At 38.7% G+C, this 26,177-nt stretch overlaps 1 protein-coding gene across 1 annotated transcript; it reads right to left on the minus strand.

Annotated features, from left to right (window-relative positions):
• Nucleotides 1-767: 767 nt before the first annotated feature.
• LOC141640886 (uncharacterized) lies at nucleotides 768-3,462 on the minus strand. Its single transcript, XM_074449564.1, has 3 exons — nucleotides 1,940-3,462; nucleotides 1,315-1,810; nucleotides 768-1,154 (listed from the first exon to the last, which is right to left on the minus strand). Exons 1-3 carry the CDS (start codon nucleotides 3,460-3,462, stop codon nucleotides 768-770), a joined length of 2,406 nt encoding a protein of 801 aa, XP_074305665.1.
• Nucleotides 3,463-26,177: the final 22,715 nt, after the last annotated feature.

The following is a 26,177-nucleotide window of genomic DNA, read 5'->3' on the forward strand; positions in this document are numbered from 1 at the left end:
GTGTAGGGTCCCGCTTGGAAGGAACTCTTGGCTTTCGACATGTTGAACACCTTCTAAGGACTTTGCTGAACATCACCCATCATCCTAGGCCAATAAAATTGGTCTTGTAAGATATCTAGGGTTTTTTGAACACCAAAATGTCCCCCTAACCCTCCCGAATGGACTTCCCGATCGGTAAATCCTGTAGGATCCCCTTGGTACACACAACTTGTTACCATGAAACAAAAAACCTTCCTGTAGCATATATTTCTTACTCGAGTTGAGCCTCCTTCGTGAGAACAATCCACTCCTCGGAGAAGTCGGGTCCTCCTTATACATCTCCTTCATGAATTCAAACCCAAGGACCTTGTTACTAATGACAGTCAACAAAGAATGCCTTCTAGATAGGGCATCAGCTACCACATTCTGCTTCCCCTCTTTATATTTGCTTGAAAAGTTAAAGGCTTGCAGGAATTCTACCCACTTAGCATGTCTATGGCTCAGCTTGTGTTGGCCATTGATGTATTTCAGGGCCTCATGATCAGAATGCAACACAAATGGCTTAGGTTTCAAGTAGTGACTCCAATGGGTAAGAGCCCTTATGATTGCATAGAACTCTTTGTCATAAGTTGAATATTTCAGCTTGGCTCCATTCAACTTCTCACTGAAATAGGCCACTGGTCTCTGGCCTTGGATTAGGACAGCTCCTATTCCAACCCCACTAGCATCACACTCCACCTCAAATAGTTGTTCAAAGTCAGGTAGCTTGAGAATGGGAGTCTCACACATTAATTTTTTGATCCTCTCAAAGGACTTTGTTGAGCGATTTCGATCCATTGGAAGTCTCCCTTCCTCATACACTCAGTAATTGGTGCAACAATTGAGCTGAAATTCTTAATGAACCTTCTGTAGAAAGATGCCAGGCCATGGAACCCCCTTACTTCTGTGATTGTTTGTGGGACTGGCCAAGTTTGCATAGCCTGAATCTTCTCCTGATCAACTGAAATCCCCCTTCCTGATATAATATATCCCAGAAATGCTACCTCATTGACCATGAAGGTACATTTCTCAAGCTTCCCATACAACTTCTGTTCCCTGAGTATTTTAAAAATCACTTCCAAGTGTAATACATGCTCAGATGGACTTATAGTAAATGAGTATGTCATCAAAGTATACTACAGCAAACTTTCCAAGGCAGGGTCTTAGAACCTCAGTCATGAGCCTCATGAAGGTGCTTGGAGCATTAGACAATCCAAATGGCATGACAAGCCACTCATACAGGCCATGTTTGGTTTTGAAAGCTGTTTTCCACTCATCACCTTCTCTTATTCTCACCTGATGATACCCTTGCCTGAGATCGATTTTTGAAAAGATCTGAGCCCCACTGAGCTCATCCAACATGTCATCTAGTCTTGGAATAGGGAATCTGTACTTGACTGTGATGTTGTTTATAGCCCTGCTATCAGTACACATTCTCCAACTTCCATCTTTCTTAGGCACTAGTAAGGCAGGTACTGCACAGGGGCTCAATGACTCCCTTACAAACCCCTTAGTCATTAATTCTTCAATCTGATGTTGTAGCTCCTTAGTTGTTGTGGGATCACACCTGTAAGCTGGCCTGTTAGGAAGTACAGAACCAGGTACAAGGTCTATGTGATGCTCAATGCCTCTCAGGGGTGGCAATCCACTAGGCAACTCTGCTGGAAAAACCTCCTTGTACTTCTTAACTAAGGGTTGAACCTCTGCAGGTACATCTTTGTTCCATTCAGTGTTGGTTTCCCTTGATAGGAGGAACAACACAGGTTGTTCTTGCCTCGCTCCTTGATCATAGCTGCCTCGGATAGAAATAGTACTCCATTAACCTCTTCGGGCATGTTAGGACTTCCATAACCCCTCTCCGGTTTGGTGGTGGCAAGGGAGTCAGAGTGACTCTCTTTCCATTATGCTTGAAAACATAGACATTTTCCTTCCCCTGGTGAGTGGTATTCTGTCAAATTCCCATGGTCTCCCTAGTAGTAGATGGCGGGCATCCATAGGGACCACATCACACAGCACTTCATCCTTGTACACCTTCCCAATTGAAAAGGGAACAATACATTGCTTGTCAACTTTAACTTCAGATCCTTTGCTTAACCATCTCAGCTTGTATGGGTTGGGGTGCTCCTGAGTAGGCAAGCTCAGCTTGCTAACCATGATAGTGGATGCTACATTGGTACAGCTACCTCCATCAATGATCAAATTACACACTCTCCCTTGGACAGTGCACCTACTCCTGAATATCATGGATCTCTGATCAGCTTCTAGAGGAGCTGGTTGAGAGTGCATAACCCTCCATAGGACCAAATTGTGCCCTGTGTCAGGGTGAGCCACAACTTGTCCTTGATCAGTTTCCCTCTCAGTTTCCATCCCTGTTGGAACCAGTGTCTCTTCTTCTTCATACTCAACTAGACCCTCTCTTTCCCATTCCTCAATCTCCATAGCTGTGAGAGCTCTGTTAGAAGGACAGTCCTTCTTAAAATGGCCAAAGCCCTGACATTGGAAGCACTTGATTTTATCCCTGGATAAAGGTGGGTTGGTTCTGGGGTACATGGGTGCCTTCCCCTTGTCTACTGTTGGTTGGGTAGCTGGTTTAGGTACCTCAGTCATTTTGACACCAGTATAGGGTTTGAAAGTTGTTCTGGTGGGAAATTTGGGTGTTGCAGGCTTCACCTTCCCTAGCTTCTCAATTCTTAAGGCTAGGTTAATTGCCTCATCAAATGACCAGACTTGTTGCATTCTCAATTTGCCAGCTATCTTAGGGTCTAAACCCTCAATGAACCTAGCAATCTTTTGCTCAGGTTTTTCAGTGACCTCACATTGTAGGGTTAGTTGTTCAAAGCTCCTAAGGTAGGCCTCAACAGTTAACTGCTCTTGTTTCAACTGGGTCAGCTTAATAAAAATATCCTGAGTATAGTCTTTAGCTATGAATTTCTCCTTCAACTTTTTTCTTAACTTAAGCCAAGACCTAACTGGTTCCTTACCATCTCTAATCCTTTGGTGTTTCATATTCTCATACCAAAGAGATGCATAGCCCTTGAGTTTTAAAATAGCAACCTTAAAAGCTTTTCTGTCATCATAATTTTTAAACTCAAAGACTCTCTCAACAGATCTAAGCCAGTCTAACAAGTCCTCAGGATTTAAACTACCATGGAAATCAGGGATTTCTACCTTAACATCCTTATCTCTAGCCAAGTAGTTACCTTCTTCCATCATGGATTCTTCTGAATCTGAGTTGAGTTCCTCTTCATTATGATGGTGTGGTTGGCCTCTTCCTGCTCCAAGGATACCTCTACCCCTGCCTCTTCCTCTGTAGGGTGGTGGCCTTCCTCTTTCTGGAGTGGGAATGTTTGCCATCACAGTGTTCACAGCTTCCAGGGTCACATTAACCAGGTTGGTTAATTGATCCATCTTTGCTTCCATTCCTGCTAACCTCTCCTCACTCATTGGGTTATTTTTTGTAGTTTTGATGTAGCTGGGAAAAGAACTGACCTCTCTCACACTCAGGACTAACACAAGGTAGGATTGTGTTATGAACCTAAGCTCTGATACCAGAATTTGCAGTGTAAACTATGGGAACAAGCACAAATGGGATAAATCCTGAAACAGGCAAAGGAGTAATTTTCAGGGAATGCAATAAACTTGGGAATTTTTATAAAAATAGTAAATGACCCTGAAAAATCATGAAACTTGGTGATAATTTAGTTAAGAGAGTAAACTAAAACTGTGCCAATTCTCAGGATTTTACATGCACTCCAAGTATTTTAATAAATAGAAAACCAGATGAAATAAGAGAAATCTCGACGGTTTCTGGTAAGACTCCTGTGATTTTTTTGTGATAATTTTGGTAAATGAAAATGGGATATAATTAACAAACTAATTCCCAAGCAAGCACAGGAAATCAATTTGATAATTTAGGAAGACTAAGATTGAATTTATTCAAGCAAGCACAGAACCAATTCAAGCTTAACCAGACAATGCACTTAAAATAGCTCAAGCAAGCACAGACCTATTCCAAGTAGCACCACAGATCCTTAATCACCTTCTAAGCAAGCACAAGAAGATATTAAGTCGACTTATAACTAAGACTCAAGAAAGTTAAAAGATTTGCAAATTTTGAGAGAAATCTCAAGGTTTTTCATTAATCAAAGTCTCGAGTACAACGGATGAGAAAGGGTCCTTATATAGGCCTTTACGTGAGAAGTTCAATACATGATAAACCCTAGACAACTCCATCTAAGGGCCAGGATTAAACTTAGGAAGCAAACAAGAGTAGTGGACTTATATTACAACGGATACAAAAGAAATTAAGGCAAACCGAACAAGAACAAAAGAGTCTGCAGGTTGATAGTGACATGTTGTCTCAGTTCTTTGAAATCTTTAGTTGGTTGTTGTGGGTCAAGTGGCTTAGGTGCAGGCATTTTATATGGCTCAAGGCTCTATAAAATGAATGCTTTGAATAGGCCAGTTCCTCTTTGTTGAGAGTTTTCTCTTGTTTGGCCAAAAATGGCAACTTTACTTTATCTGTTTTACCCCCACCGCAACTTATCTTTTCATCGATTTTTGGTGCAATGCTTTAGGAATTTGGCCTGGCTCCCTAGGATTAATTTGTGACTAGTTGAATAAGGATTCAGCTGGCCAAGGTGGCTGATGGTGGCTAGCCTGGCTCTTTGTTCTTGTGGACTTGGTGAAGTTGGAATTTGGCGATTGAGGTTGCCTGAATGGAATCACAGGTTTGAATTGTGCCTGTCATAAAAAAGGTGCTGGCCTGGTTATCAGCTCCTGCTGCATGATGATAGACAATTCTTTTCGCGAGTTGATAAGCTCGAGTCTGTAATTGCTCAGTTAACAGCTGAGATACAGATAGAAGAGATCGCGGAGCTGAAATATTTATTGGGGACGCTTGTACCCAAAATGCAAGAGAGTGATAGACGTATGGAAGCTCAAATCCTTGAGCTCGAGTCACAAATAGCTCAGTTAGCAGCTGAGTCGGATAATGGGTAACCAGAAGAGGTATACCGTACTGAGAGCGGTTTTTCGCATGAAGAAACCGTGTTGCCCAATCCTGAGAATGATTTTTATGACTCGGATGACGAATTTCTATCACATTTCACTGACTTACGCGAAGATTTCAGCCCTGTACAAGAAGAATCACTCGATCGAGTGACTAATATTAGTCGATCGAGTGAATTTCCAGAAGATAGTCCTCGATCGAGTAATATAACTACTCGATCGAGTGGAATGCGGGAGGAAAGTGGTCGATCGAGTAAAAATTCTACTCGATCGACTAAATTGGCCAGCGAGAGCGATGATTTGCTACTTGGGTTCGTTTTAGTCGACAATTTTGATGATGATAACGGTTACGATGAATCTCCCTTATTCAAAGCCGAGTCGGAAACACTTGATGCTGAGATTTACGGGATGAAATCCACTGAGGAGGTTGATGAAGAAGCAGCTGAGACGGTAATTGCTCCTAGCACGGAAGAGGTAATAAATTCTTTTATCTATGATTCCATCATTGAGAGCGACCAACCTGAGGTAGTAAACGATAATTTTATTATTGTTTGTTTTAATAGTATATTGCCTCGTTTGATTTATGCTTCTTCTTTTAATGCTATACCCTCTCACATGTGGACGCATAATTTAACGATTTTTCACCGTCCTTATCATTACAAGTTCGTTAATCTGAAACGGGGCCCTACTTTATTTACAATTGCTCCCGCGCTCCTATATTTTGTGGATAAATTTAGGAGCTCACATAGGAAATTTGTTAGACTTAAACAGTTCGACATTTTATTTTCCTATTTCTTTATTCCACTATGGTGCTACTTATGCTTTTGTGTAGCACATGCGCAGATGTACGATCTAATGCTGCGCGCTTTGAGATGTTTTGATTATGACTGATTAGAGAGGCTCAAAGAAAAAGAGGGTCGAGCTGGGACCTGACTGAAGCTAGCGCTACCTGGGAGGCAACCCGGAGATTTATTTTTAATTTTCTATTTCATTTCAGTTGTAATAAATGGTTTTCATACCATAGACTATTTTTGTATGCTTGTTTTGTTAGTTTACGGGCTGTTTTTATTTGCGTTTTGCAGAAACACGCTGAGAATCACTCGATCGAGTAGTTTTTCTACTCGATCGAGCACTTTTGCGGATAAGTCCTCTCGATCGAACATTTATTTTACTCGATCGAGCACCTGAAAAAAGAGAGTTGCTCGATCGAGCAGTTTTTGGATGCCCATTCACTCGATCGACCACTGTTCGACGGCTATCGAGTGTTATTGACTTGGATTAGCTTCCTGTGACGGTTCTCCGGGCCTTTCGCAACCTCCCATGTTCATGGTCGGTTTGGGGAGGTCCCGTATTTTTTTCGCGTCTTGTAAGTTTTCCGCATTTACTCTCTTTCTCCTTTAGTTTGCATTTCCTTTCCATGTTTTGGTACAATGGGGGCATTGTACAGTTTGGTTTGGGAAGGTTGTGCATCCATATCTGTGTCTGCATATTGTTTTTATTGCATTTCTGTTATCATATTTAATTTATGTTTGCATTGTGGTTTATTTTCATAAATCAAAAATTCCATAAAAATTAAAAAAATTGTTAAAGTTCATGTTTACTTTTGCATATAGGTTGAGTCGGAACGGTAGATTTCAATGATGATATTGAACTATAATTGCCTTTTTGCTTAAGCCTTGCAATAAACTGTTATCTTTTAGCTTTGTCTTATTGCATATCTACGAGTTAATGTTAAAATTTACCTGAACGAATAGACTTGACCTGAAATTTTGGCAACCTACTTATAATTTCTAAGATTTAGAGCCTTATAAACTGGTGTCATTTGTGACCGGTTTCATGTAGGATTGTGAGTAGTATACTCCTTGCATAACATGTTCATCAATTTGCACGTATATGAAATTAAATTGTTTTTTGCCTTCATACATTCGGGTTAGTGGTTGGTGTCACATACAGGGAGGTGCTTACATTTCCCCTTTCTTTCATTTTTACCCATTTAACTCCACATTAGCCAAATTTGCCTTTTGACCCTTAGCTACATTCCAAATTTAGCCTGCCTTGTCAAGCTAGTTTAGATTGTTCTGCGGTATACTGTCTATTGTATCAAATTTTGGCGCGTATTCTGTTCATTCGGAGTTGGTATTTTATGAAGAAGGGGAGGATGATGAAAAAAGACGTGAAAAAGAAAAAAAAAGAAATGAAAAAGAATTCGAAAAAAAAGAAAGAAATCGAAAAAATAGAAAAAAAAGAAAAAGAAAAAAAAAGAGAAATGTTGTTTGAAAAAGATCGGTTTTGCTCCTATGCTTTACTTATATTAATTGAGGAGTAAGTTCAGTTCGGTTTGGTGAGTTTTATGCCAAATGAAGGGCATTGTATTTAATTCATAATTGAGGTGGAAACGGATGTTGTCATATGGTTTTGTCTAGGTACTAGCTTGGCTGCCTATACCTCCACATTCCCATAACTGTTTTGCCTTTTCTTACCCATTGCCTCACTTTACCATATTTTTGTAAGCCCTCGGCTGTGACAGGACCTTGTTTGGATGGAATGTGTGTACGATAGCTAGAATTGTCTATCATATTAGTTGCATGCATGTTTATGTGGGTCGTAGTTTAGGTGAGCGACTATTTTTCTTTCTCTCTTACATATATATGTTCACCCTTTGCTTCATGAGAGAGAGTGACCCGTGAGAGTCCATTGTTTAAGTTCTTGCAAGGTCGACGGTTCAACTGCTTTTATAAACATCTTATAACTCGTTTGCATTTGACTGTTTAGCTATAAGTGTTAGTTTGTCTGCATTAAATCGGCTTATGTGGGCATTTGTAGCTAGTTCTGAGTTATCTTTTCTGTTCCATTAGTTGCATTTTAGTTTACTCGAGGACGAGTAAAGGTTTGGTTTGGGGAGATTTGATACGTGCATTTTATATAGTCTTTTTAGAATATTTTATACACGTATTTCTATTCTTTTATCGTAGTTTATTGCTACGAAATGCCCCGAATATGCTACTTTGGTTTATTTTGTCTTAATTGCAGGAACGGACCAGAAAGTAGTGAAATCAAGCCATTTACTGTCTAATTTGCATGCATTTGGAGGAGGAGTGAATTTGGAGCGGATATATAGCTGTCTTGGGATGCGTGAAGCTATTTCGGGAGCTAAAAGGACAAGTCAAAGTCAAACTAACGGATTTTATACCTACTGAAGTCAAGATCCACTCGATCGAGTGCTTTTCTAGTCGACCGAGTGGTTTTAGGAATAATAAATGGTCGATCGAGTACTTTGCTCACTCGATCGACCAGTTGCTGTTATTGCTTTACTCGATCGAGTAGATTTTGTACTCGATCGAGCGGTTTGAGTCAGGAACTGCTCGATCGAGTGATTCTAAACCACTCGATCGAGTGGTTTCTCTTACGGGTTGGGCTTTTTAGCTTATTTCCGTCATTAGGTTAAGTAATAATCCTATTTTCTTATAAATAGGAGAGTTAGGACGTCATTTAGGGTGTGCTTTTTATCTGGGATCGCACGTTACTGTTCACTGTTACTTTGTTCTTCTCTATTTCCGGACCACTAATTCAGTAATCTTTCCCTTATTCTCTTTTAATGCTTATTTCTTCTTTAATTCTTGTCATTGCTTATTTAATTATGCGTAGCTAATTTCCTTGATATGTTAGGACTAGGGAAGCCGTGGTAGCAATATGTAAGGATTAGCATGATTAGATTAGTTTTGCGACGAGAATTGTATTAAGCAATATAATTGTCATTAGGTTGAATGAATGCATGCAGGAGATCAATTTATTTAGTTACCCCCGACCTGGATCGAAAGATTGGAAGGGAAGGCTTGCTTGATTACAATAGGTGATACCTAATTAGGGCGAAAGCTAAGTTAGGGGGACCCTAGGGCGATTAGAGACCGAAAGGGTATAATCGTAGGTTTAAGGACCGAAAGGTGACGACCTCGCTCTTCTTATCAATAATTTAATCGACTCAGTTGACCCGATAGTGTAGCTGCCACGGTAGACCGATTCCTAGCACATCCCTCTCTTTATTGTTAATTTCTTCTATTTATTTCTCTCTTGCCTTAGTCTCTTTAGTTTAGTTAAATCAATAAAATCAAAACCCCCATTTCTGTGACACCCTGACAGACCGAATTAAACAGATAGATAGCAACTTAGCCTCCCTGTGGAGATCGACCCTACTTACCGCTGACTTCTGTTAGTAGTACTTAGGTATTTTATTTTTGGTACATAACGACCGTATCACATCGATAAACCGACAGCTGAAAAGGTTATAGAGGAAGTTCATGACGGTGAATGTGGGCTACACATGAATGCCCATATGTTAGTCCGTAAGATCATAAGGCTTGGTTATTATTAGACAACGATGGAAACAGATTGTTGCAAGTATGTCAGGCACTGTCACAATTGTTAGATATTCGCAAATGTGCAATATGTGGCACCTTTTATGTTATACACCATGACGTCACCCTGGCCATTTTCAACCTGGAGGAATAGACATCATTGGAAAAGTAAACCCATCAAGAACTGGAGGGCACTATTTTATCCTTGTTGTAATTGAGTACTTCACAAAGTAGGAAGAGGCTAAGTCTAACAAAGTGTTAAAAGCGAAGCAAGTAGTAGAGTTCATTCAGAATGACATCATTTGCCGGTACGGAGTACCACATGAGTTCATCAGCGATCATGGAACCCATTTTCAAGCTAAGGCTGCAGTTATACTTGAAAAGTATAAAATCAAACATCACAAGTCATCACCTTACCGTCCTCAAAAAAACGGCGCAGTACAAGCTTGATGAGTCATAATTACATACATATTTATGCCTCCCCTTAATTACTTTTGATACGGTTTTCGTGCTAATTTATATTAAATACAGGCCTTTTTTTTACCGAGGAGGCAATCATTTTTCTGTTTGTTTTTGTTTATTTTTGTCTTTTTGTCTCAGGGAGCATCAGTTCCTTGAGACCATTTGATATTTTCTTGTTGTTCATGTATGCCCAGGTCTGACAGGTTGGAGATTGTACCTTTTGATCCCGAGCCAGAGAAGACTTTTCGCTGTATAAGAAAATTTCAAAGAGAAGTAGGTTAGGTAGAAGACTTGAGTACACTTGACTACGAGTGATTTACTTTCGCAGAAGATTTGTCCTTTGAAGAGGACACATTAGTTTCTGCACCCGTTACTCCTAACACATTGAAGATGCCGACCTTAGCAAGTCATTCCGAACCCACCATTGATTGTATTCCTAAAGGCTTTAAGCTCCCTACCACTGATAAAGAAACCTTTGAGATCAAACCATCTTATATAAGCCTGGTAGAGAGAAATCTATTTTGAGGAGAAGCTGGAGAGGACCCCGCCAAGCACATGGAGAAATTCGTCACATATTGCTATTCTATTCCTTTCACTGTTGGGGTGACTCAAGATCAAGTCAAACAGACTCTTTTTCCTTTCTCTTTGAGAGATGATGTAGCAGAATGGCTACGTGACTTGGATATGAGGACTGAATCAATCACTAACTGGACTTCACTAGCTCTTTCATTCTACAAGAGGTATTTTCCACCGCAGAAGACTAATGCTCTTAAAAGCCAGATCATGAGTTTTAAAGAAGGTTCTACTGAAGAGTTTAATAAGACCTGGGTTAGTTTCAAAAGGCTAGTTCGATCCGTCCCTCATCATGGTTTCCAGATTTGGTTCCTTTGCAACAAGTTTTACAACGAGTTGTATGATGATCACAGAGCTTTGCTTAATTCTGCTGCCAATGGGAGATTCCAGGATAATACTAATGACAGTAATGCTTAGAAGTTGATTGATCAGATAGCTACTCACACTGCTGAGTATGGTAACCCCAGAGGTACTAAGACAGAAAGTGGTTCAGACAATGTTATTGCGGCACAACTGGAGGCCTTAATGGCTCAAATAGCTTAATTAAAGACATCTCAGTCTTTGGGTAATAAGCAAGAAAAGGTCCATGCAATGATTAACCAAGAAGTGTCCTATGAGAGATGTGGGATAGATGGCCACACTGTGGCCAAGTGTATACCATTGAACAAGTCCATGCTTTCTAGTCTTTTAAGCAAGGTGCTCCCTATTCTAACTTCTTCCCTTAAAGGAGTCATAATGTATTTGTCAAGCCCTACAGTAGAATACTTATATCATTTCTCAAAATCGTGGTAATCAACCACAAGGGAACTTTGTTCGGCAAAATCAAGGAGGTTTTCAACAGATCCAACCTCCTCCTCAAGGTCCAAGCAATAAGATGGTAGAGATGAAGGCTCTTTTGCAAAAAAATTTGATGATTCAAGAAAAGCAAACAACTCAGATTTCCGAACTAATAGCTCACAACAAGATGTTGGATACTCAAGCTGCTCAAATGGCGGCTCAAAATCCTTCAAAATAGAATGGCAATCTTCCTCCTCAAGGTAACCAAGCACATGAGCAAGTTAATGCTATTTCTTTGAGGAGCGGTACCACTTATCAAAGTCCAGATGTGCCCATTGATGAAGAGGAAGTCCCTTATATGCATCCTAAGGGATTGGGAAATCTCAAGTTGAGTGATGATGAGAAAGAATTAAGCAAGGATCAAACACGGGGTAAGCAAAAAGACGAAAAAAAGAGGAATATCGTGAGTACTCGATCGAGCCCCAACAGGATTGATCGAGGAACCACTGTACTCGATCGAGTACAACACGGGCTCGATCGAGGAACCCCCCAGAGCGTGATTTTTCGAGATTTTCAGCTACGGCATTGGAATAAAATAGGATCCTCGATCGAGTGACCACTGGACTCAATCAAGTACACCCTATAAATGACGATGGTTCTTCTAAACCGACTATCAAAGTAAAAGAAGTCGAGCCAATTAAAATTCAACTACCTTTTCCACAACGTTTTCAAAAGTCTACGCTTGAACAACAGTTTGGGAGGTTCATGGAGATAGTGAAGAATCTTCAAGTGAGTGTGCCATTTACTGAATTGGTAACTCAAGTGCTGGCGTATGCTAAATTTTTGAATGAAATCTTGTTAAAGAAGCGGTCTTTTGATGAAGTTGAGACGATAGTGATCACTCAAGAGTGCGCGGCCGCATTACAAGCTAACTCACCACCAAAGCTAGAGGATCCAGGGAGTTTTTCTATTCCTTGTCATATTGGTAGTATAGCTATTGATAAAGCCCTTTGCAATTTAGGGGCTAGTGTTAGTGTCATGCCATATTCTATATGCAAAAAGTTAAATATGGGTCAACTACGTGTCACTAATATGACCTTGAAAATGGTTGATAGATCTTTAAAGAAGTCTATGGGTATCTTAGGGGATGTGCCAGTTAGAATAGGGAAGTATTTCATTCCAGTTAACTTTATCATTATGGATATGGCTGAGGACTCTCAAGTCCCTATTATTCTAGGTAGACCGTTCCTTCACACTGCAAGAGCACTCATAGATGTTAGGAATGGCATTTTCACACTAAGAGTTGGGGATGACATAATTAAATTTGTTCTTGATAACGCTTTAAAGCGTCCCCACTCAGTAGCTCCATGTTATATGCTTAATATTGTTAATCCAACTATTCATGATTCCTTTACTTTGTATGACAAGAATCAGTCCGACGCCCCTGCTGCTGCGTCAGGACCATGGAGCAAGGAAGTAGATGAGATAGAGAAGTTGATTTATGGAGATGAGCCTTATCCTGAGCCAGTTTATAGCTTTGATGACAATGTTGATATTGAAGCTGAATTGGATGCCTTGGAGGCCGAGATTTTCTAAGAGAAGCCCGTCAAAGTTGATGAAGCTCCTATGACGGATGATACGCCCCATCTCCTTCCTCATGATGATCACTTGAAGAGCGATGAGCAACCTTGCTCATATTTTATATTATATTTTGAGTTTGATGACCCAAAACTTTATTCATTGCTTACATTCTTTGCTTGGACTATTTATTGGTGCTACTTATGTCTGTGTGTAGCACATGCGTTACTTTTTGATTTACTATTGTGTGCTTTAAGTTGTATTGATTGTGATTTGTATGGGCCTTTGTTTTAAATGTAGGAATTTGCTCGCCAGAAGAGTACTCGATCGAGTGGTGATCGGTTCGATCGAGTACCCTTTTGTTTTGGGTCAGAAACATAGTTGGCCTTTGTTGGTTATTTTCCCCAATTTTTGCAGCTAGGTTGGGGGAACTCCTACGCTCTTACTCGGTATTCTCTTCCCTTGTACCTACTTTCATTGTATTATCTCTATTTCTTTTCCATTCCTTTTGTTAGATGTGTCCTTTAGGTTGTTGGAAATTTGTTGTGTGATTGCTATGGTGTAGGCGTGACACCGTCGTCAGGTACCAAAAATAAACTACCCAGTTACACTAAAAGAAGCTAGCAGTAAGTAGGGTCGATCTCCACTGGGAGGCGGTCACTATCTACTTGTCAAATTCGGTCTGTCTATGGTCACAGTGGGGGTTTTGAATTGTTTTGACTAAACTAACGAGATTAAGGCAAGAGAAAAAGAGATAAGAGAAATTAAGCAGAGGGAAAGAAAACTAGGATGTCGGTTCATCAATGAACGTCAATTAATTGCAGTTAAGGTCACAGATTAGTCGATGTGTTGGTCTAAGGGGCAATGAATATCTCCTTCCGGTCTCAATTCGCCCTAAAATACTATTAGCTTAGCTTCCGCCCTCACTAAAGCATTCTATCGTTCACTGCGGGTCTCACCCCTTCCAACCTTCCGGTCTAGGTCAAGGCTTACCAAAATTAAAAAGGCTAATTGCATCGATTCAATCAGCAAGATACAATTAAAGCAGTGATTAACAACATAGACAAAAAAAACAACAACAATCTGCAAACTAATTAGCAATTAACATTCATTCATCGAATCCCCTAATCCTAGCAGAGAGAAATTAGCTAGACATGATAAAAGAAAGAACAAAAGCAAAGGGAAAACAAATAAACATTAAATAAAGAGAAAATGAAAAAGAGAGAATTACAGTAGATCCGGAAAAAGAAAGGAAAAGAGAACAGTAGAAAACAGAAGAAAAGTAGTGTATGTAGTAGTGTGTGATATGATACAAGTCACGTCTGATCCTTACTATTTATAAGAAATAGGATTTTTATTTGACCTAATAGCGAAATAAGACTAAAAAGCCCTAGCCCAATAGCAAACCACTCGATCGAGTGATTTTAAACCACTCGATCGAGTAAAATTAAGCTAAAACCACTCGATCGAGTAAAATAAAAACTCGATCGAGTAAACTCTAAAATGAAACTACTCGATCGAGTAGAAAAAGGAGTCGATCGAGCATAATTATACTCGATCGAGTACTTTCCAGCGCACAATTCCTGCTTCGCGCATTGAACTTCAAATGGCTGCCATTTCTTCGTTACTTGGGAAAACAGGGCGATTCTGATGGCGTTGGAAAGCTAAGAGGACAAGCTTTTATATCCAATTAGAATCACTTGAAAATATGTTGTAAAACTAGAGATATGGCTCTTCAAAGTAGGCACTAGCAATTTGAAGTTCTTCCTTTGCTCGCCTAGCTATTTTACTTCTTTGCGCATCTCAAAATAGCTACATTCCCGCTTCAAATTTACTCTTCCTCCAAATTCATGCTAAACAGACGGTAAAAGGTTCGATTTCACTACTTTCGGGTCCATTTCTGCAAATAGAACAAAACAAACCAAAGTAGCATATTCGGGGCATTTCGTAGCATAAAACTACGATAATAGCATATAAATACGTGCATAAAAAGGCCAAAAAGGACTATATAAAATGCACGTATCAAATATCCCCAAACCAAACCTTTACTCGTCCTCGAGTAAACTAAATGCAAACTAATGGAACGGAAAAGATAACTCAGAGCTAACTACGAATGCCCACTTAAACCAATTTAATGCAAGCAAACTAACACTTATAGCAAAACAGTCGACCTTACAAGACCTTTAAAATTGGACTATCACGGGTCACCCTTCTCTCATGAAGCAAAGGGTGAACATATATATATAAGAGAGAAAGAAAAATAGTCGCTCACCTAGACTACGACCCACATAAACATGCATGCAACCAATATGATAGACAACTCTAGCTACCGTACATACATTCCAACCAAACAAGGTCCGTCACAGCCGAGGGCTTACAAAAATATGCTAAAGTGAGGCAATGGGTAAGAAAAGGCAAAACATTTATGGGAATGTGGAGGTATAGGCGGCCAAGGTAGTACCTAAACAAAACCATATAACAACATCCATTTCCAACTCAATTATAGAATTAAGCACAATGCCCTTCATTTGGCACAAAACTCACCAAACCGAACTGAAAATACTCCTCAATAAATGAAAATAAAGCATAGGAGTGAAACCGTCTCGTCAACAACATTTTTTCCTTCACTTTTTCTTTTCTTTTCGGTTTCTTTTTTTTTCTTTTTCTATTTTTTTTCTTTTTTCTTTTTCACGATTTTTTTCACTGCTCCTCTATTTTTTTTTCATCCTCCTTTTCTTCATAAATTACCAACTCCAAATCATCAGATACAAGCCAAACATGGCACAATGAAATATATACCGCAGAACATACACTAACTAGCTTGACAAGGCAGGCTAAATTTGGATGTAGTTAAGGGTCAATAGGCAAATTTGGCTAATGTGGAGTTAAATGGGTAAAAATGAAAGAAAGGGAAATTGTAAGCACCTCCCTGCATGTGACACCAACCACTAACCCGAATGTATGTAGGCAAAAAGCAATTGAATTTCATATACGTACAAATTAATGAACATGTTATGCAAGGAGTAACTACTCACAATCCTACATGAAACTGGTCACAAATGACACCAGTTTATAAGGCTCTAAATCTTAGAAATTATAAGTAGCTGGCCAATACTTTCCGGTCAAGTCTATTCGTTCAGCTAAATTTTAACATTAACTCGTAGATATGCAAAAAGACAGTGCTAAAGAGATAATAGTTTATGCAAGGCTTAAGCAAAAAGACAATTGAAGAGCAGTTTCATCATTGAAATCTACCATTCCGACTCAACCTACATGCTAAAATAAACGTGAAATTGTTTGAATTTTTTCTATTTTTATGATATTTTTGAATTTTTATTAAAAATAAACAACAATGCATACAGAAATTAAACGTGACAATAGAAGTGCAATAAAAACAACATGCAGACACAGATATGGATGCATAACCTCCCTAAACCAAAACGTACAATGCCCTCATTGTACCAAAACATGGAAAGGAAATGCAAACTAAAAGAGAAAGAGAGTAAATACGGAAAGCTCACAAGATTGCGCGAAGTAGGGACCTTCCCAAACCAGCCAGCAACGTGGGAGGTCACAAACAGCTGCAGGACATCGTCACGGGAAGCTAATCCAAGCAAAAAACACTCGATCGAGAGAGTAGATTACTCGATCGAGTGACTTGGGCATCTAAAACTGCTCGATCGAGAAGATATGGCACTCCATCGAAGGATTTTTCTTTGGGAGGTACTCGATCGAGAAGAATAAATGCTCGATCGAGTGAAATTATCAGAGAAAGGGTTCGATCGAGTACAAAAAGTACTCGATCGAGACATCCTCAGTATATTCCTGCAAAGACGCAACAAAACAGCCCGCAAAACTAACAAAACAACCATAACTGATATAGTCTATGGTACGAAGACCAATTATTACAACTAAAATGAAATGAAATGCGAAGTTTGAAAAACAACTAAAGATAAAAAATCTCCGGGTTGCCTCCCGGTAGCGCTAGTTTCAGTCAGGTCCCAGCTCGACCTTCTTTTATTCAACGAGCCTCTCTAATTTAGCCTGGTCAAAACAACTCAAAGCGCGCAGCAACCGATCAAACAGTTGCGCATGTGCTACAAAAAACTGTAAGTAGGACCACAGTAGAATAGAAGCATAGGAAAATAAAATGTATAAATGTTTAAGCCTAACAAATTTCCTATGACAACTCCTAAATTTATCAACCAAATAAAGGAGCTCAGGAGCAATTAATAATAACATATGGTACCGTTCCAGATTAACAAAATTAAGATGACAAGAACGGTGAAGAACTGTTAAATTAATTGACCAACTGGGAGGGGGTATGGCATTAAAAGAAAAAACACGAGTCATACGAGGTAGTGTACTATTAATATTAACAACAATAAAATTATCGCTTACTACCTCGGGTGGGTTGTTCTCAATGTCGGAATCATTGATAAAAGAATATATTACCTCATCCGTGCTAGGAGCAATTACCGACTCAGCTGTCTTCTCGTCACCCTCCTCTGTGGATATCGTCCCGTAAATCGTGCTCGGCCTTGAAAAGGGGATATTCACCGTAACCATTATCATCATCAAAATCGTCACCCAAAACGGACCCAAATGACGTTTCATTGCTCTCTCTGGCTAAACTACTCGATCGAGCAGCTATGGAACTCGATCGAGAGGCTTCTTCACACAAACCATTCGATCGAGCGGTTAAATCTACTCGATCGTCTTCCTCATCATAGAATTTACTCGATCGAGCAATGTGGACTGTTCGATCGAGTGGGTTAGGCTGGACCGTGGTGAAGTGCTTGAGAAAAGCTTCATCTTCGTTATCACCTTCAATTTTCGAGTCATAAATGTCTTCATCATCACTAGAGAACTCGGGTCTTTCATGGGAAAGACTACCGACAGGAAATACAGCATATTCTGTCTCTGAGTCGCTAGAATCCAACTCGGCAAGTAATTGAGCTACTTGAGATTCAAGTAGCTTGAGGTGAGCTTCTCTAGATTTATCACTTTCTTGCATTTGAGGCATAAGTGCTTTTACCATAGACTTCAATTCGGCAGCCCCTTCATTCTCTTTAATGGGAGGAAGGGTTTGTTGTTGCGGTGGCCAGACAAAAGGAGGCTTATGATAGCCTCGTTGATAAAGTAGATGTGGCGGCACAACTACAGCGGAATGGCTAGCTTTCCTACGTGCTTGAACGCGTATGGTATTGTGGACAGATCTAATCTTGTTATCAGTTCAGCCAGTATCTGTCGAAGTCGATTCCTGCTGCCTGATGCCCCTGCGTAAGATCTACTAGTGGAGACCTTCCCACGTCTGCCCTGCTCGCTGGGGTGTCAGACTGCTGTTTCAGGATGTCTATCTGCGCCCAGAGCTCTCTGTCCCACTTTCTTGCTTCAGCTTCAGCTTTCTTCTGGTTTTCTCTCATGTTTTCCATGGCTTTCTGAATATTTTCTACGCTAGTGAGCAAGATTTATGTGGGACTAGGTGGCGGGGTGAGGCCTGAACTTGCTGCTCCCTTATCTGATCTAGCTTGGGTCGCGACAGCTGGAGTCCTAGGAGGTAGAGAGGTTTTTGCTGTTGGTATGATTCTTGAGGTGTGTCCGGGAGCCTGTGTTGCCACTGTTGATGTTGGATTTTGAGTAGAGGGCGGTGGTGGCGATGGTTGTCTGCTCCCCGACACGGTGTCCGATGCTTGTTTATCCATTGTGTAATTAGAGTATCAACGATTGACGACCACAATGCCCCACGGTGGGCGCCAAACGTTTTAGGTATTTTTTACCGAGTTGATTGATTAGGGTCAATACGGTCTTACTCGTTGGATATTTGATTAATTGTTTGTACGTTGATGCGTAAATAAAGAAATTAAGTGCGAAATATAAATTAACATGTGAGATTTGGTGACGCGGAAAATCCAATGTGGGAACAACCACGGGAGGGACGGTACCCTTCCAAATATTGCACTATACTTGAATAGGAGGATGATTAAAATAGTAACGTAGTGCTAATCTTGCTGGCACGAGGTATCAGGCCTGCAAGATCTTGGGCGGATGTATATGTGAGTATGAGAATATGCCAAGGTCTTGACGTCAATGTGTGAATATGTGGATGTGTTGAATGTCTTTCTTGATTTGCTTCCTTGGTTATTTATAGGGTGAGAACCCTAGATATGTCCTACCTTGATTATGGAAAGGGAATATAATTTCCATAAGAACTCTTTCCATATTTGGCCGTCTTCTCCAATTCTCCCTAATCTCCCTGACTTCTCCCTAACTTCTCCCTGACTCTTCTTTCCTTAATCTGGACGTCTCCTCTAATGGGCCTCTGGTCTTCTTTCCGCATATGCCAGCCCGTTCCCCCCTTCTATAATTACGGGCTTCCTTCCTCCTTATCACTCCTCCCATAGTCTTTTATTTTATCAAGTAGGCCTTCCCTTTATTGCGCTATTTTTAGCCCAAACAGTTTCCTAATAAGGTTAGGCAAACTAGTTTCCTAATTTCAGCAAGAGTACTTATTATTATTTCCTACTTAATTTAGGAAAATTTGTATTGTCTTTTATTAGGAATAGGATGTCAATCTTAGCACTATAAATAAGGGTCTTTGTAGTCAGTTTATTCAAGTTGAGAGAGTACGTAATACAAGAGTTTCTTGTTAGTTCTAATTTCTTGCGAGTTATTAGATTTATTATTTCGTTCTTGCGAGGGTGAGATAATACACATTCAGTCTTGCGAGGTTGAGTGCTAGTTGTGAGTTGTCCCGAATTTCTTGCGAGGAAGGAGAGCAATTCACTTCATATCCCTTTATTTTCGTTCCAGTTTAAACATAAAAACACATAAAAATTTATTCCGTTGCAAATATACTCAAACACGTTATAACTTGTGATAGTTTTACATCAATTACAAAACAAGTACAAGAATTGATCGATAGGGGTTAAGTTCAAGAAAGTTTGAGTCCTTGTGCAGTACCAGCTCTATTGGTTCCAACGAAAGATGGAACTTGGAGGATGTGTATCGATAGTAGAGCCGTTAACAATATCACAATCAAATATCGATTTCCTATGCCGAGATTGGATGATATGTTAGACGAGTTGAGTGGATCACGGGTATTTTCGAAGCTTGATTTACGAAGTGGTTATCATCAAAGGAGAATTCGTGAAGGTTGAAAGATCATAGATCCATATTAGACCCTCTAATTAAATGTCAAATTATCTCATAACTTGAGTTTATGTGATCTTCGTAACATGCATGCAATATAAAAGCATATTAATATAAAAGAAGAGGAAAACAATTTTCCTTACATTGAGAAATGGTAGTATTTGGGCACAACCAAGATCACCCATCTTGGTTGTTCTTGAGCTTAAAATAAATGGCAAGATCCTCCATCTTCAAGTGTCCAAAATAGAACACCTCCTTTCTTAAGCACCCAGGAACTTACCCAACAACCTTACTAATATTAACTAGATATTAATAAGATTACCCTTGATAATATGTAAATATTACTAACAATCATAGTAATAATTTTCTTTACTAACATCTTAGTAAATTATGGTTTTAGAGAGAAAGACCAACAAGCTTTTCACATGCAAAAATACAAAATGAAGTAGTGTGTAAAAATGAGCAATTGTTGGTCCATAAAGAGGAGGAAAACCGGGTGGGAATTGGTGGAGTGAGGGAGTCAACTTTTTTAATATTGTCCAATTTTTTTCACATGCACAAAGATGTTTTGACAACTTATGGAAGAAAAAACAAGTAATGTGTAATGATTATGATTATAGTCATCCACTACACTCCATTTACACGGTCTAATGTCCCATTTACGGGTCCATTTTGGTTCTTATATTTGTCGCATAAATACGTGTAAATTTTTATTTAAACATCATTTCATGTTTAAATATTTCCAATTGTTTTCGTCCAAATCACTCCATAAATATATGTGTACTGCTACACATATTATTTACGTACTAATATTAATCACATTAATCAATTAGTACAATTTCTAGTGAATTAACAATTAATTAACTAAAACCCGTCTCCCAAAATTTATTATTCAATTATCACATAATTAAATAATAACTTACGTGCCTCGAGTTCGCAACTCGAAATCTCTCTAAAATAATCGACTAACCTTTTTGTCTACAAATCAAGGGACTAAATAAATTGTATCTCATACAATTAATTAGTTGTCAATTGGGGTTCGTTCCTTTAGGTGTGACCGAAAGGGGTCAGTTGATCACCGCCGTTTCACGACAATAACGTCAAACTCTAGTCAGCCAACAGTTATCGATTTACGGTAATCAACTTACGAGCATAAAATAATTAAATATGTGATGCTTTTCCTTTAATGAGATTTATTATGTAAACGCACTATTGTGGAGGACACTAACTCCAACAATCTCCCACTTGTCCGACACAAGGTGTGCGCTACCAATTCTCTTGTTCGTTTTAATCTCTCACTCAATGCAAGGTGTCTTTCAGGTCGCACTTGAACATGAACATATCGCGAGTGGTTTTCTCGATCGAGAGTGTGACTTCCTGACCGAAAAAATCTCTCACAGATTACTTCCGAGCGTGGCCACGCATTTGTGTTGGGGCTGGTGTCCTTTACAGTTAGTGCAAGGACTTATAAATCTCTAAAAGGATCAAAGGGTATACTTTTGTATCATAATCAGTTGATCCACGTTTATCAATAACGGTTGGCTTGCTAGATAAGTTTGACGTTATTGTCATACAGATGGCGGTGATCAACTGGTCCCTAAAAGTCACACCTATAGGATACGTTTGAGAGATATGACAGTATGAAAATACAGTCATGTTGATGCCAATTATGACTAACCAGTTAGTCGGAGTTATTGACTAGTAATTAGTCAAACGCGATGTTGAGACAATTATTTAATACGGATTAAATAATATGGGCTAAGGCGAATTAAACAGTTAATTCGTAAATTAAATATAAACGATTATATTTAATTAATGTATATTGAATTAATTATACAATATTGTCTTTGTCGGACATGTATTAATATTTAGATTAATCCGTGTTATTAGTCGATGTATTAATAACCGATAACCGATGACAGTTTATAATAAAACCCGTCATATACATTTTTAGCGGAATTGATCGGACCACGAGTTAATAATAAGGAGAAAGTGGAAAGCCCACTCCCTCCTCCATGAGACCCGCGGACCGAGGCAACAAAAGGAGAGGCTCCCTCTCCTTTTGACCTAAGCATTCATTTTACATGAAAAATTAGGGTTTTGAAGAGCATTTTTCTCTGAAAAACCTCGATCTCACATCGAATAACCTCACAATAGCTCTCTCGATATTGCAAGTCAATTAGAGAGCATTTCTAGCACAAGGGCATAGTCTCAGACGGTCTTGGGTGCAACGATTAGGAGGAAATCTCTGTTGATTTCTGTTCTTTACGCCGCGCATCAAAGGACCCGAGGTTGATTCTTAATCTTTATCGTTTTTCTATTGTATTTCGTTTATGACCATATTTCACATGTTAAATTTACGTTATAATCCTTAAATTTAAAGGGTCTTATATGGATATTACCCCACAATTTGTAGTCATTAACTCCTCGAGTGGGCTTGAGATATAGTTACCCAACGTGGGTGGACAATTCTTGTTTGCCATATCTATCCTATTGCACAATACAGATCACCATGACCTAGTAAAGGCCCTTTGGCCTCCTTTCACGACACGACCTAGGACAAAGACAAAAGTCACTCGGAAACTGCACTTGCTCAGATAATAGTCTCCAGTCAAAAGAATCGACTCATAGGAACATCTTAGAGATCCCTGCCACGACCAGGCGTCTATAATAGAAATTAGGGACTCTCTAAATGGCCACTGTCCGGCAACGTGTCATACACTCTGCCTATGTAATCGACTAGTCATCACGTATAACCTTATGGTGTTGAACAACCATCAATTGACTTACAATCTAGTCACTTCGAGACGTCACCTCATTAAGTGACTAGGGACAAAATACAATGTTCATCTTGTTCACTTGAATAGTGTTCAACATTGTCTCCACAACTTATTCAGATAAACAAGGTATTCAATGTTTTCAGTCAAACCGAATAATTGAGTTCTTATAGAAACTGTAACAATGAATGTGATCATCACTTATGTAAATATCAATACTCTATCCAATATTTACATAACGATATTTAGCAATTAAGGTATACTCCTCAATTCACATTGAGATGACATAACCATCATGTCTAGGCTTTGGTTAGAGGATAAGCAACAGTTGCATCACTATAATTTCCATTTCTATTTTCCTTTGTTCTATGCAATCTTTTCATCACATAGAGCATTTCTAAGTACACGTCTAAACAATTTTTTAGACTCTGGTTCTAAAGCGAATCAAACACTCCCACTATTTTCACAGTCTCTCGGGTGACGATATTCGGCTAACAGAACTACTCTAGTTCAATTAAATTCCGGATATCAACTGTCTCTTATACAACATCGGATGTTGTAATGTACTTAGCTTTCGTTCATGATTTATACGTAAAACACTTATACATACACATCCTTCATATGACATCTTTTATGTATGACTTTTCATACATATTTGCTTTATGCATGTATAACTTCTTATACTTATATGTATAACTTCTTATACGTATTATTCTTTATGCACATAGCATTCTTACATGCTAACCATTCCTTAACGAGACCGATAACATCTTATAAGCATAGGAATGATTCCTCCAAACAAAAAGAGTAAATTCTCAGTGCTTCTCAAGTACACAAAGTTGCTCTTGATAATTATCTAGTGACACTCACTAGGAAATGATTGGTAATGACTTCTCATATTCTCTATATGATAGGTCCCGACGAGAGCAGCTTTTACCATATTTAATAGATCCTGCAGCGGAAGCACAAGAGATCATATTAATTGTTCAACAACTTGAACGAGTCAAGAATCTTATCACATAAGTCTCTTGACTAAAATGCTAATATCCATGGAGATCTATCTCATTAGATTCAGATGTTTAAGATGCGCCATGTTACTCTCAAATATTCACCCGAGAATATTTCTAGTCACTAATATGTCAAACACATATTTAGACTAAGAAACATCACCTTAGCTACATTTATAGTCACTAATATGTCAAGCACATATTTAGACTAAGAAACTCACTTTAGCTCCCACTAAACTCCATGTATCACCATGGTACCTCGACACTCGAGTAATACCATTTTGATAGACTACATGATTGCACCCAAAGTTCCAACTCTTTGACGTATATAGATAACAAAAAGGATCTTCCAAGCATGCCAGGCTTCTTAGCATTGACAAGATCAACAAAACGTCTCCCAAGAAGAAAGTTTCATTATTCATTTGCCGAATCTCATCCTCATGAGAAGCTATGCTGCTAAGAACATACGAATTGATAAAGGCATTTGGGTTGTCACAAAACTCTCTATAACCAACCCAAATTTTAAACATCTTATGTAACATTTACGACAAGATCAAGGTAACCTACCAAAGTATTCACCTTAAATCAAGTCTCGAAAACATATTGTGTTTTCTTCCTTTTTAAATCTTGTGTAAGGAGACTAATTCGAATTGCATGGTGACACGCCATCACATAGAGTTCATACTATAGAAAAGCCTTTGACGAGGGTTTAAGATTCGTCACTTTTGAAAAGTAACGCAATATTATCGCAAAATTATCTCCTTATAACCACTGAGCCACAATAAAGAACGTCTTCTTGCATTATACTCAGTTTGTGGGTCTTGGACTTCCGTAAGTTCAAAATTTCTCCCACTCTGTCGTCCAGAAAATGAAAATCTTTTTGGAAAGACATTATTATGAGCCACAAACTCTTTGTTCTTGTTTGGGAGGAGTAGAAACCAAGTGGTTCAATTTTGGATAACCCTCAGAAATACACAAATTGGTTCTGAACATAAACATTTATGATCCCAAATGTATAAAAAAACAAGTTAGGTACTCTCCCTATCCATATTTCATATCGAGTCATTTAGGTTATTATAGTCGGGTTTTAAACTTTTAGTGAGAAAATAGCTTACAAAAATTGCGAAAAACCTCAAACTATATCTCATAATGTTCGGTTTATATGCTTGACTACACCATACTCTATGGTGTCCCAAGGAGAAGGTATTATGTGAACTGATTCACAATCTTCTTAGTGATTATCAAGGTCATTACTTGATATTACCCATTTGATTTTCAAAGACATTACTTTGAAACTTCCGATCAACATCTTGATCTTGACGTGCTTTTGGTTTACTACTTCATTTTGAAAATATTCCACGTTTTAAAAATCACTTTTATGTCTTATTAAATAGATAAGAGGTTTTCATATCTACTTAACATTAAGTTAAAAGTAACGAAGTATATATATATATATATAACCAACTATCGGCCTTAAGCATCCGTATGTATATGGTCAATCACCTCACTATTGTGTTTCTTTTCTGCAAAAGAAAAACATAATACATGCACACATACCATAAGACTCGCAATCAAATGGTTGTTCAATGTGCTTTTCGTTTACTCGTTTGAAACGAATTTACTTGAGGTTTGATCAATTGGGTTCACCAGATTAGAGACTTTAAAATCTACAAGATAGTATAACATTTAGTTTTCGTGAAGAATGTAAAATTCCTCTAACTTAACTGGTACAACATTTTGTTTTAAATCACATGAGTGATGCCTTCTATGTATAAACACAGATAATTACATTCTTTTAAAACCAAATTTAGGTACATTTGTCCTTATCAAAATCATTGCTACTCTAGCTCTATTTCGATACAAAAATGTCCTATGCTAGACGTCTTACGTTTTGTCAATTCATGTAAACTTCTTTACAAAGGAATGACCCGTACTTGGTATCTCATACCAAGATAGTGGAACTAGCCTATCCATTGAGTAGATGTCTCTTTCAACTTTGTTCTATCGCATACATCTAGGGTTGATTCTTCTTAAGTCCCACTCACTTTCACATTCCTCTTTGCTTCAATCAAGCAAAAATGAATCTCATGAAGACCTCTCTTCATGTCATTCGTGATATTTTATACACTTAGTAAGAGTGAATTACTATAAAGTGAGTGCAACATGTGGCAAAATCTCAACTTCTTGCGAAATTGGACTACCTAACCGTTCAATTGTTATCATATGCCTAAACTCTTTAGCGCATAAACAATCGATTTGGCCTTTCTCAAAGTGAGCCATTTGACGGTATCATATTGGAGTCTTATAAGTGTTTTTGAAAACTCTTTTCGCAAACTTTTGAATTACACTTGAGTAATTAAAACTAATATGTCATCATCATGACGGAGGTGTCACTTCCGAAATCAAGACTCTCTTGATAAAATGTGACTTCCTTTTAAACTCGTAATATGAGTTTGCAACATGAAACCCCT

Source organism: Silene latifolia, chromosome 2, assembly GCF_048544455.1.
Source record: "Silene latifolia isolate original U9 population chromosome 2, ASM4854445v1, whole genome shotgun sequence".
In the NCBI taxonomy this organism is placed as follows: Eukaryota; Viridiplantae; Streptophyta; class Magnoliopsida; order Caryophyllales; family Caryophyllaceae; genus Silene; species Silene latifolia.

Bases quoted from the DNA above. Each gene is read 5' to 3' on its own strand.
- LOC141640886 (XM_074449564.1), bottom strand. From the start codon at position 3,462: ATGAGTGAGGAGAGGTTAGCAGGAATGGAAGCAAAGATGGATCAATTA. The intron at 1,811-1,939 runs GTCTATGTTTTC...TATCCGAGGCAG, and splicing joins CTCACCAGGGGAAGGAAAAT to CTATGATCAAGGAGCGAGGC. The intron at 1,155-1,314 runs GTGAGAATAAGA...AGTTTGCTGTAG, and splicing joins TCAGGCAAGGGTATCATCAG to TATACTTTGATGACATACTC.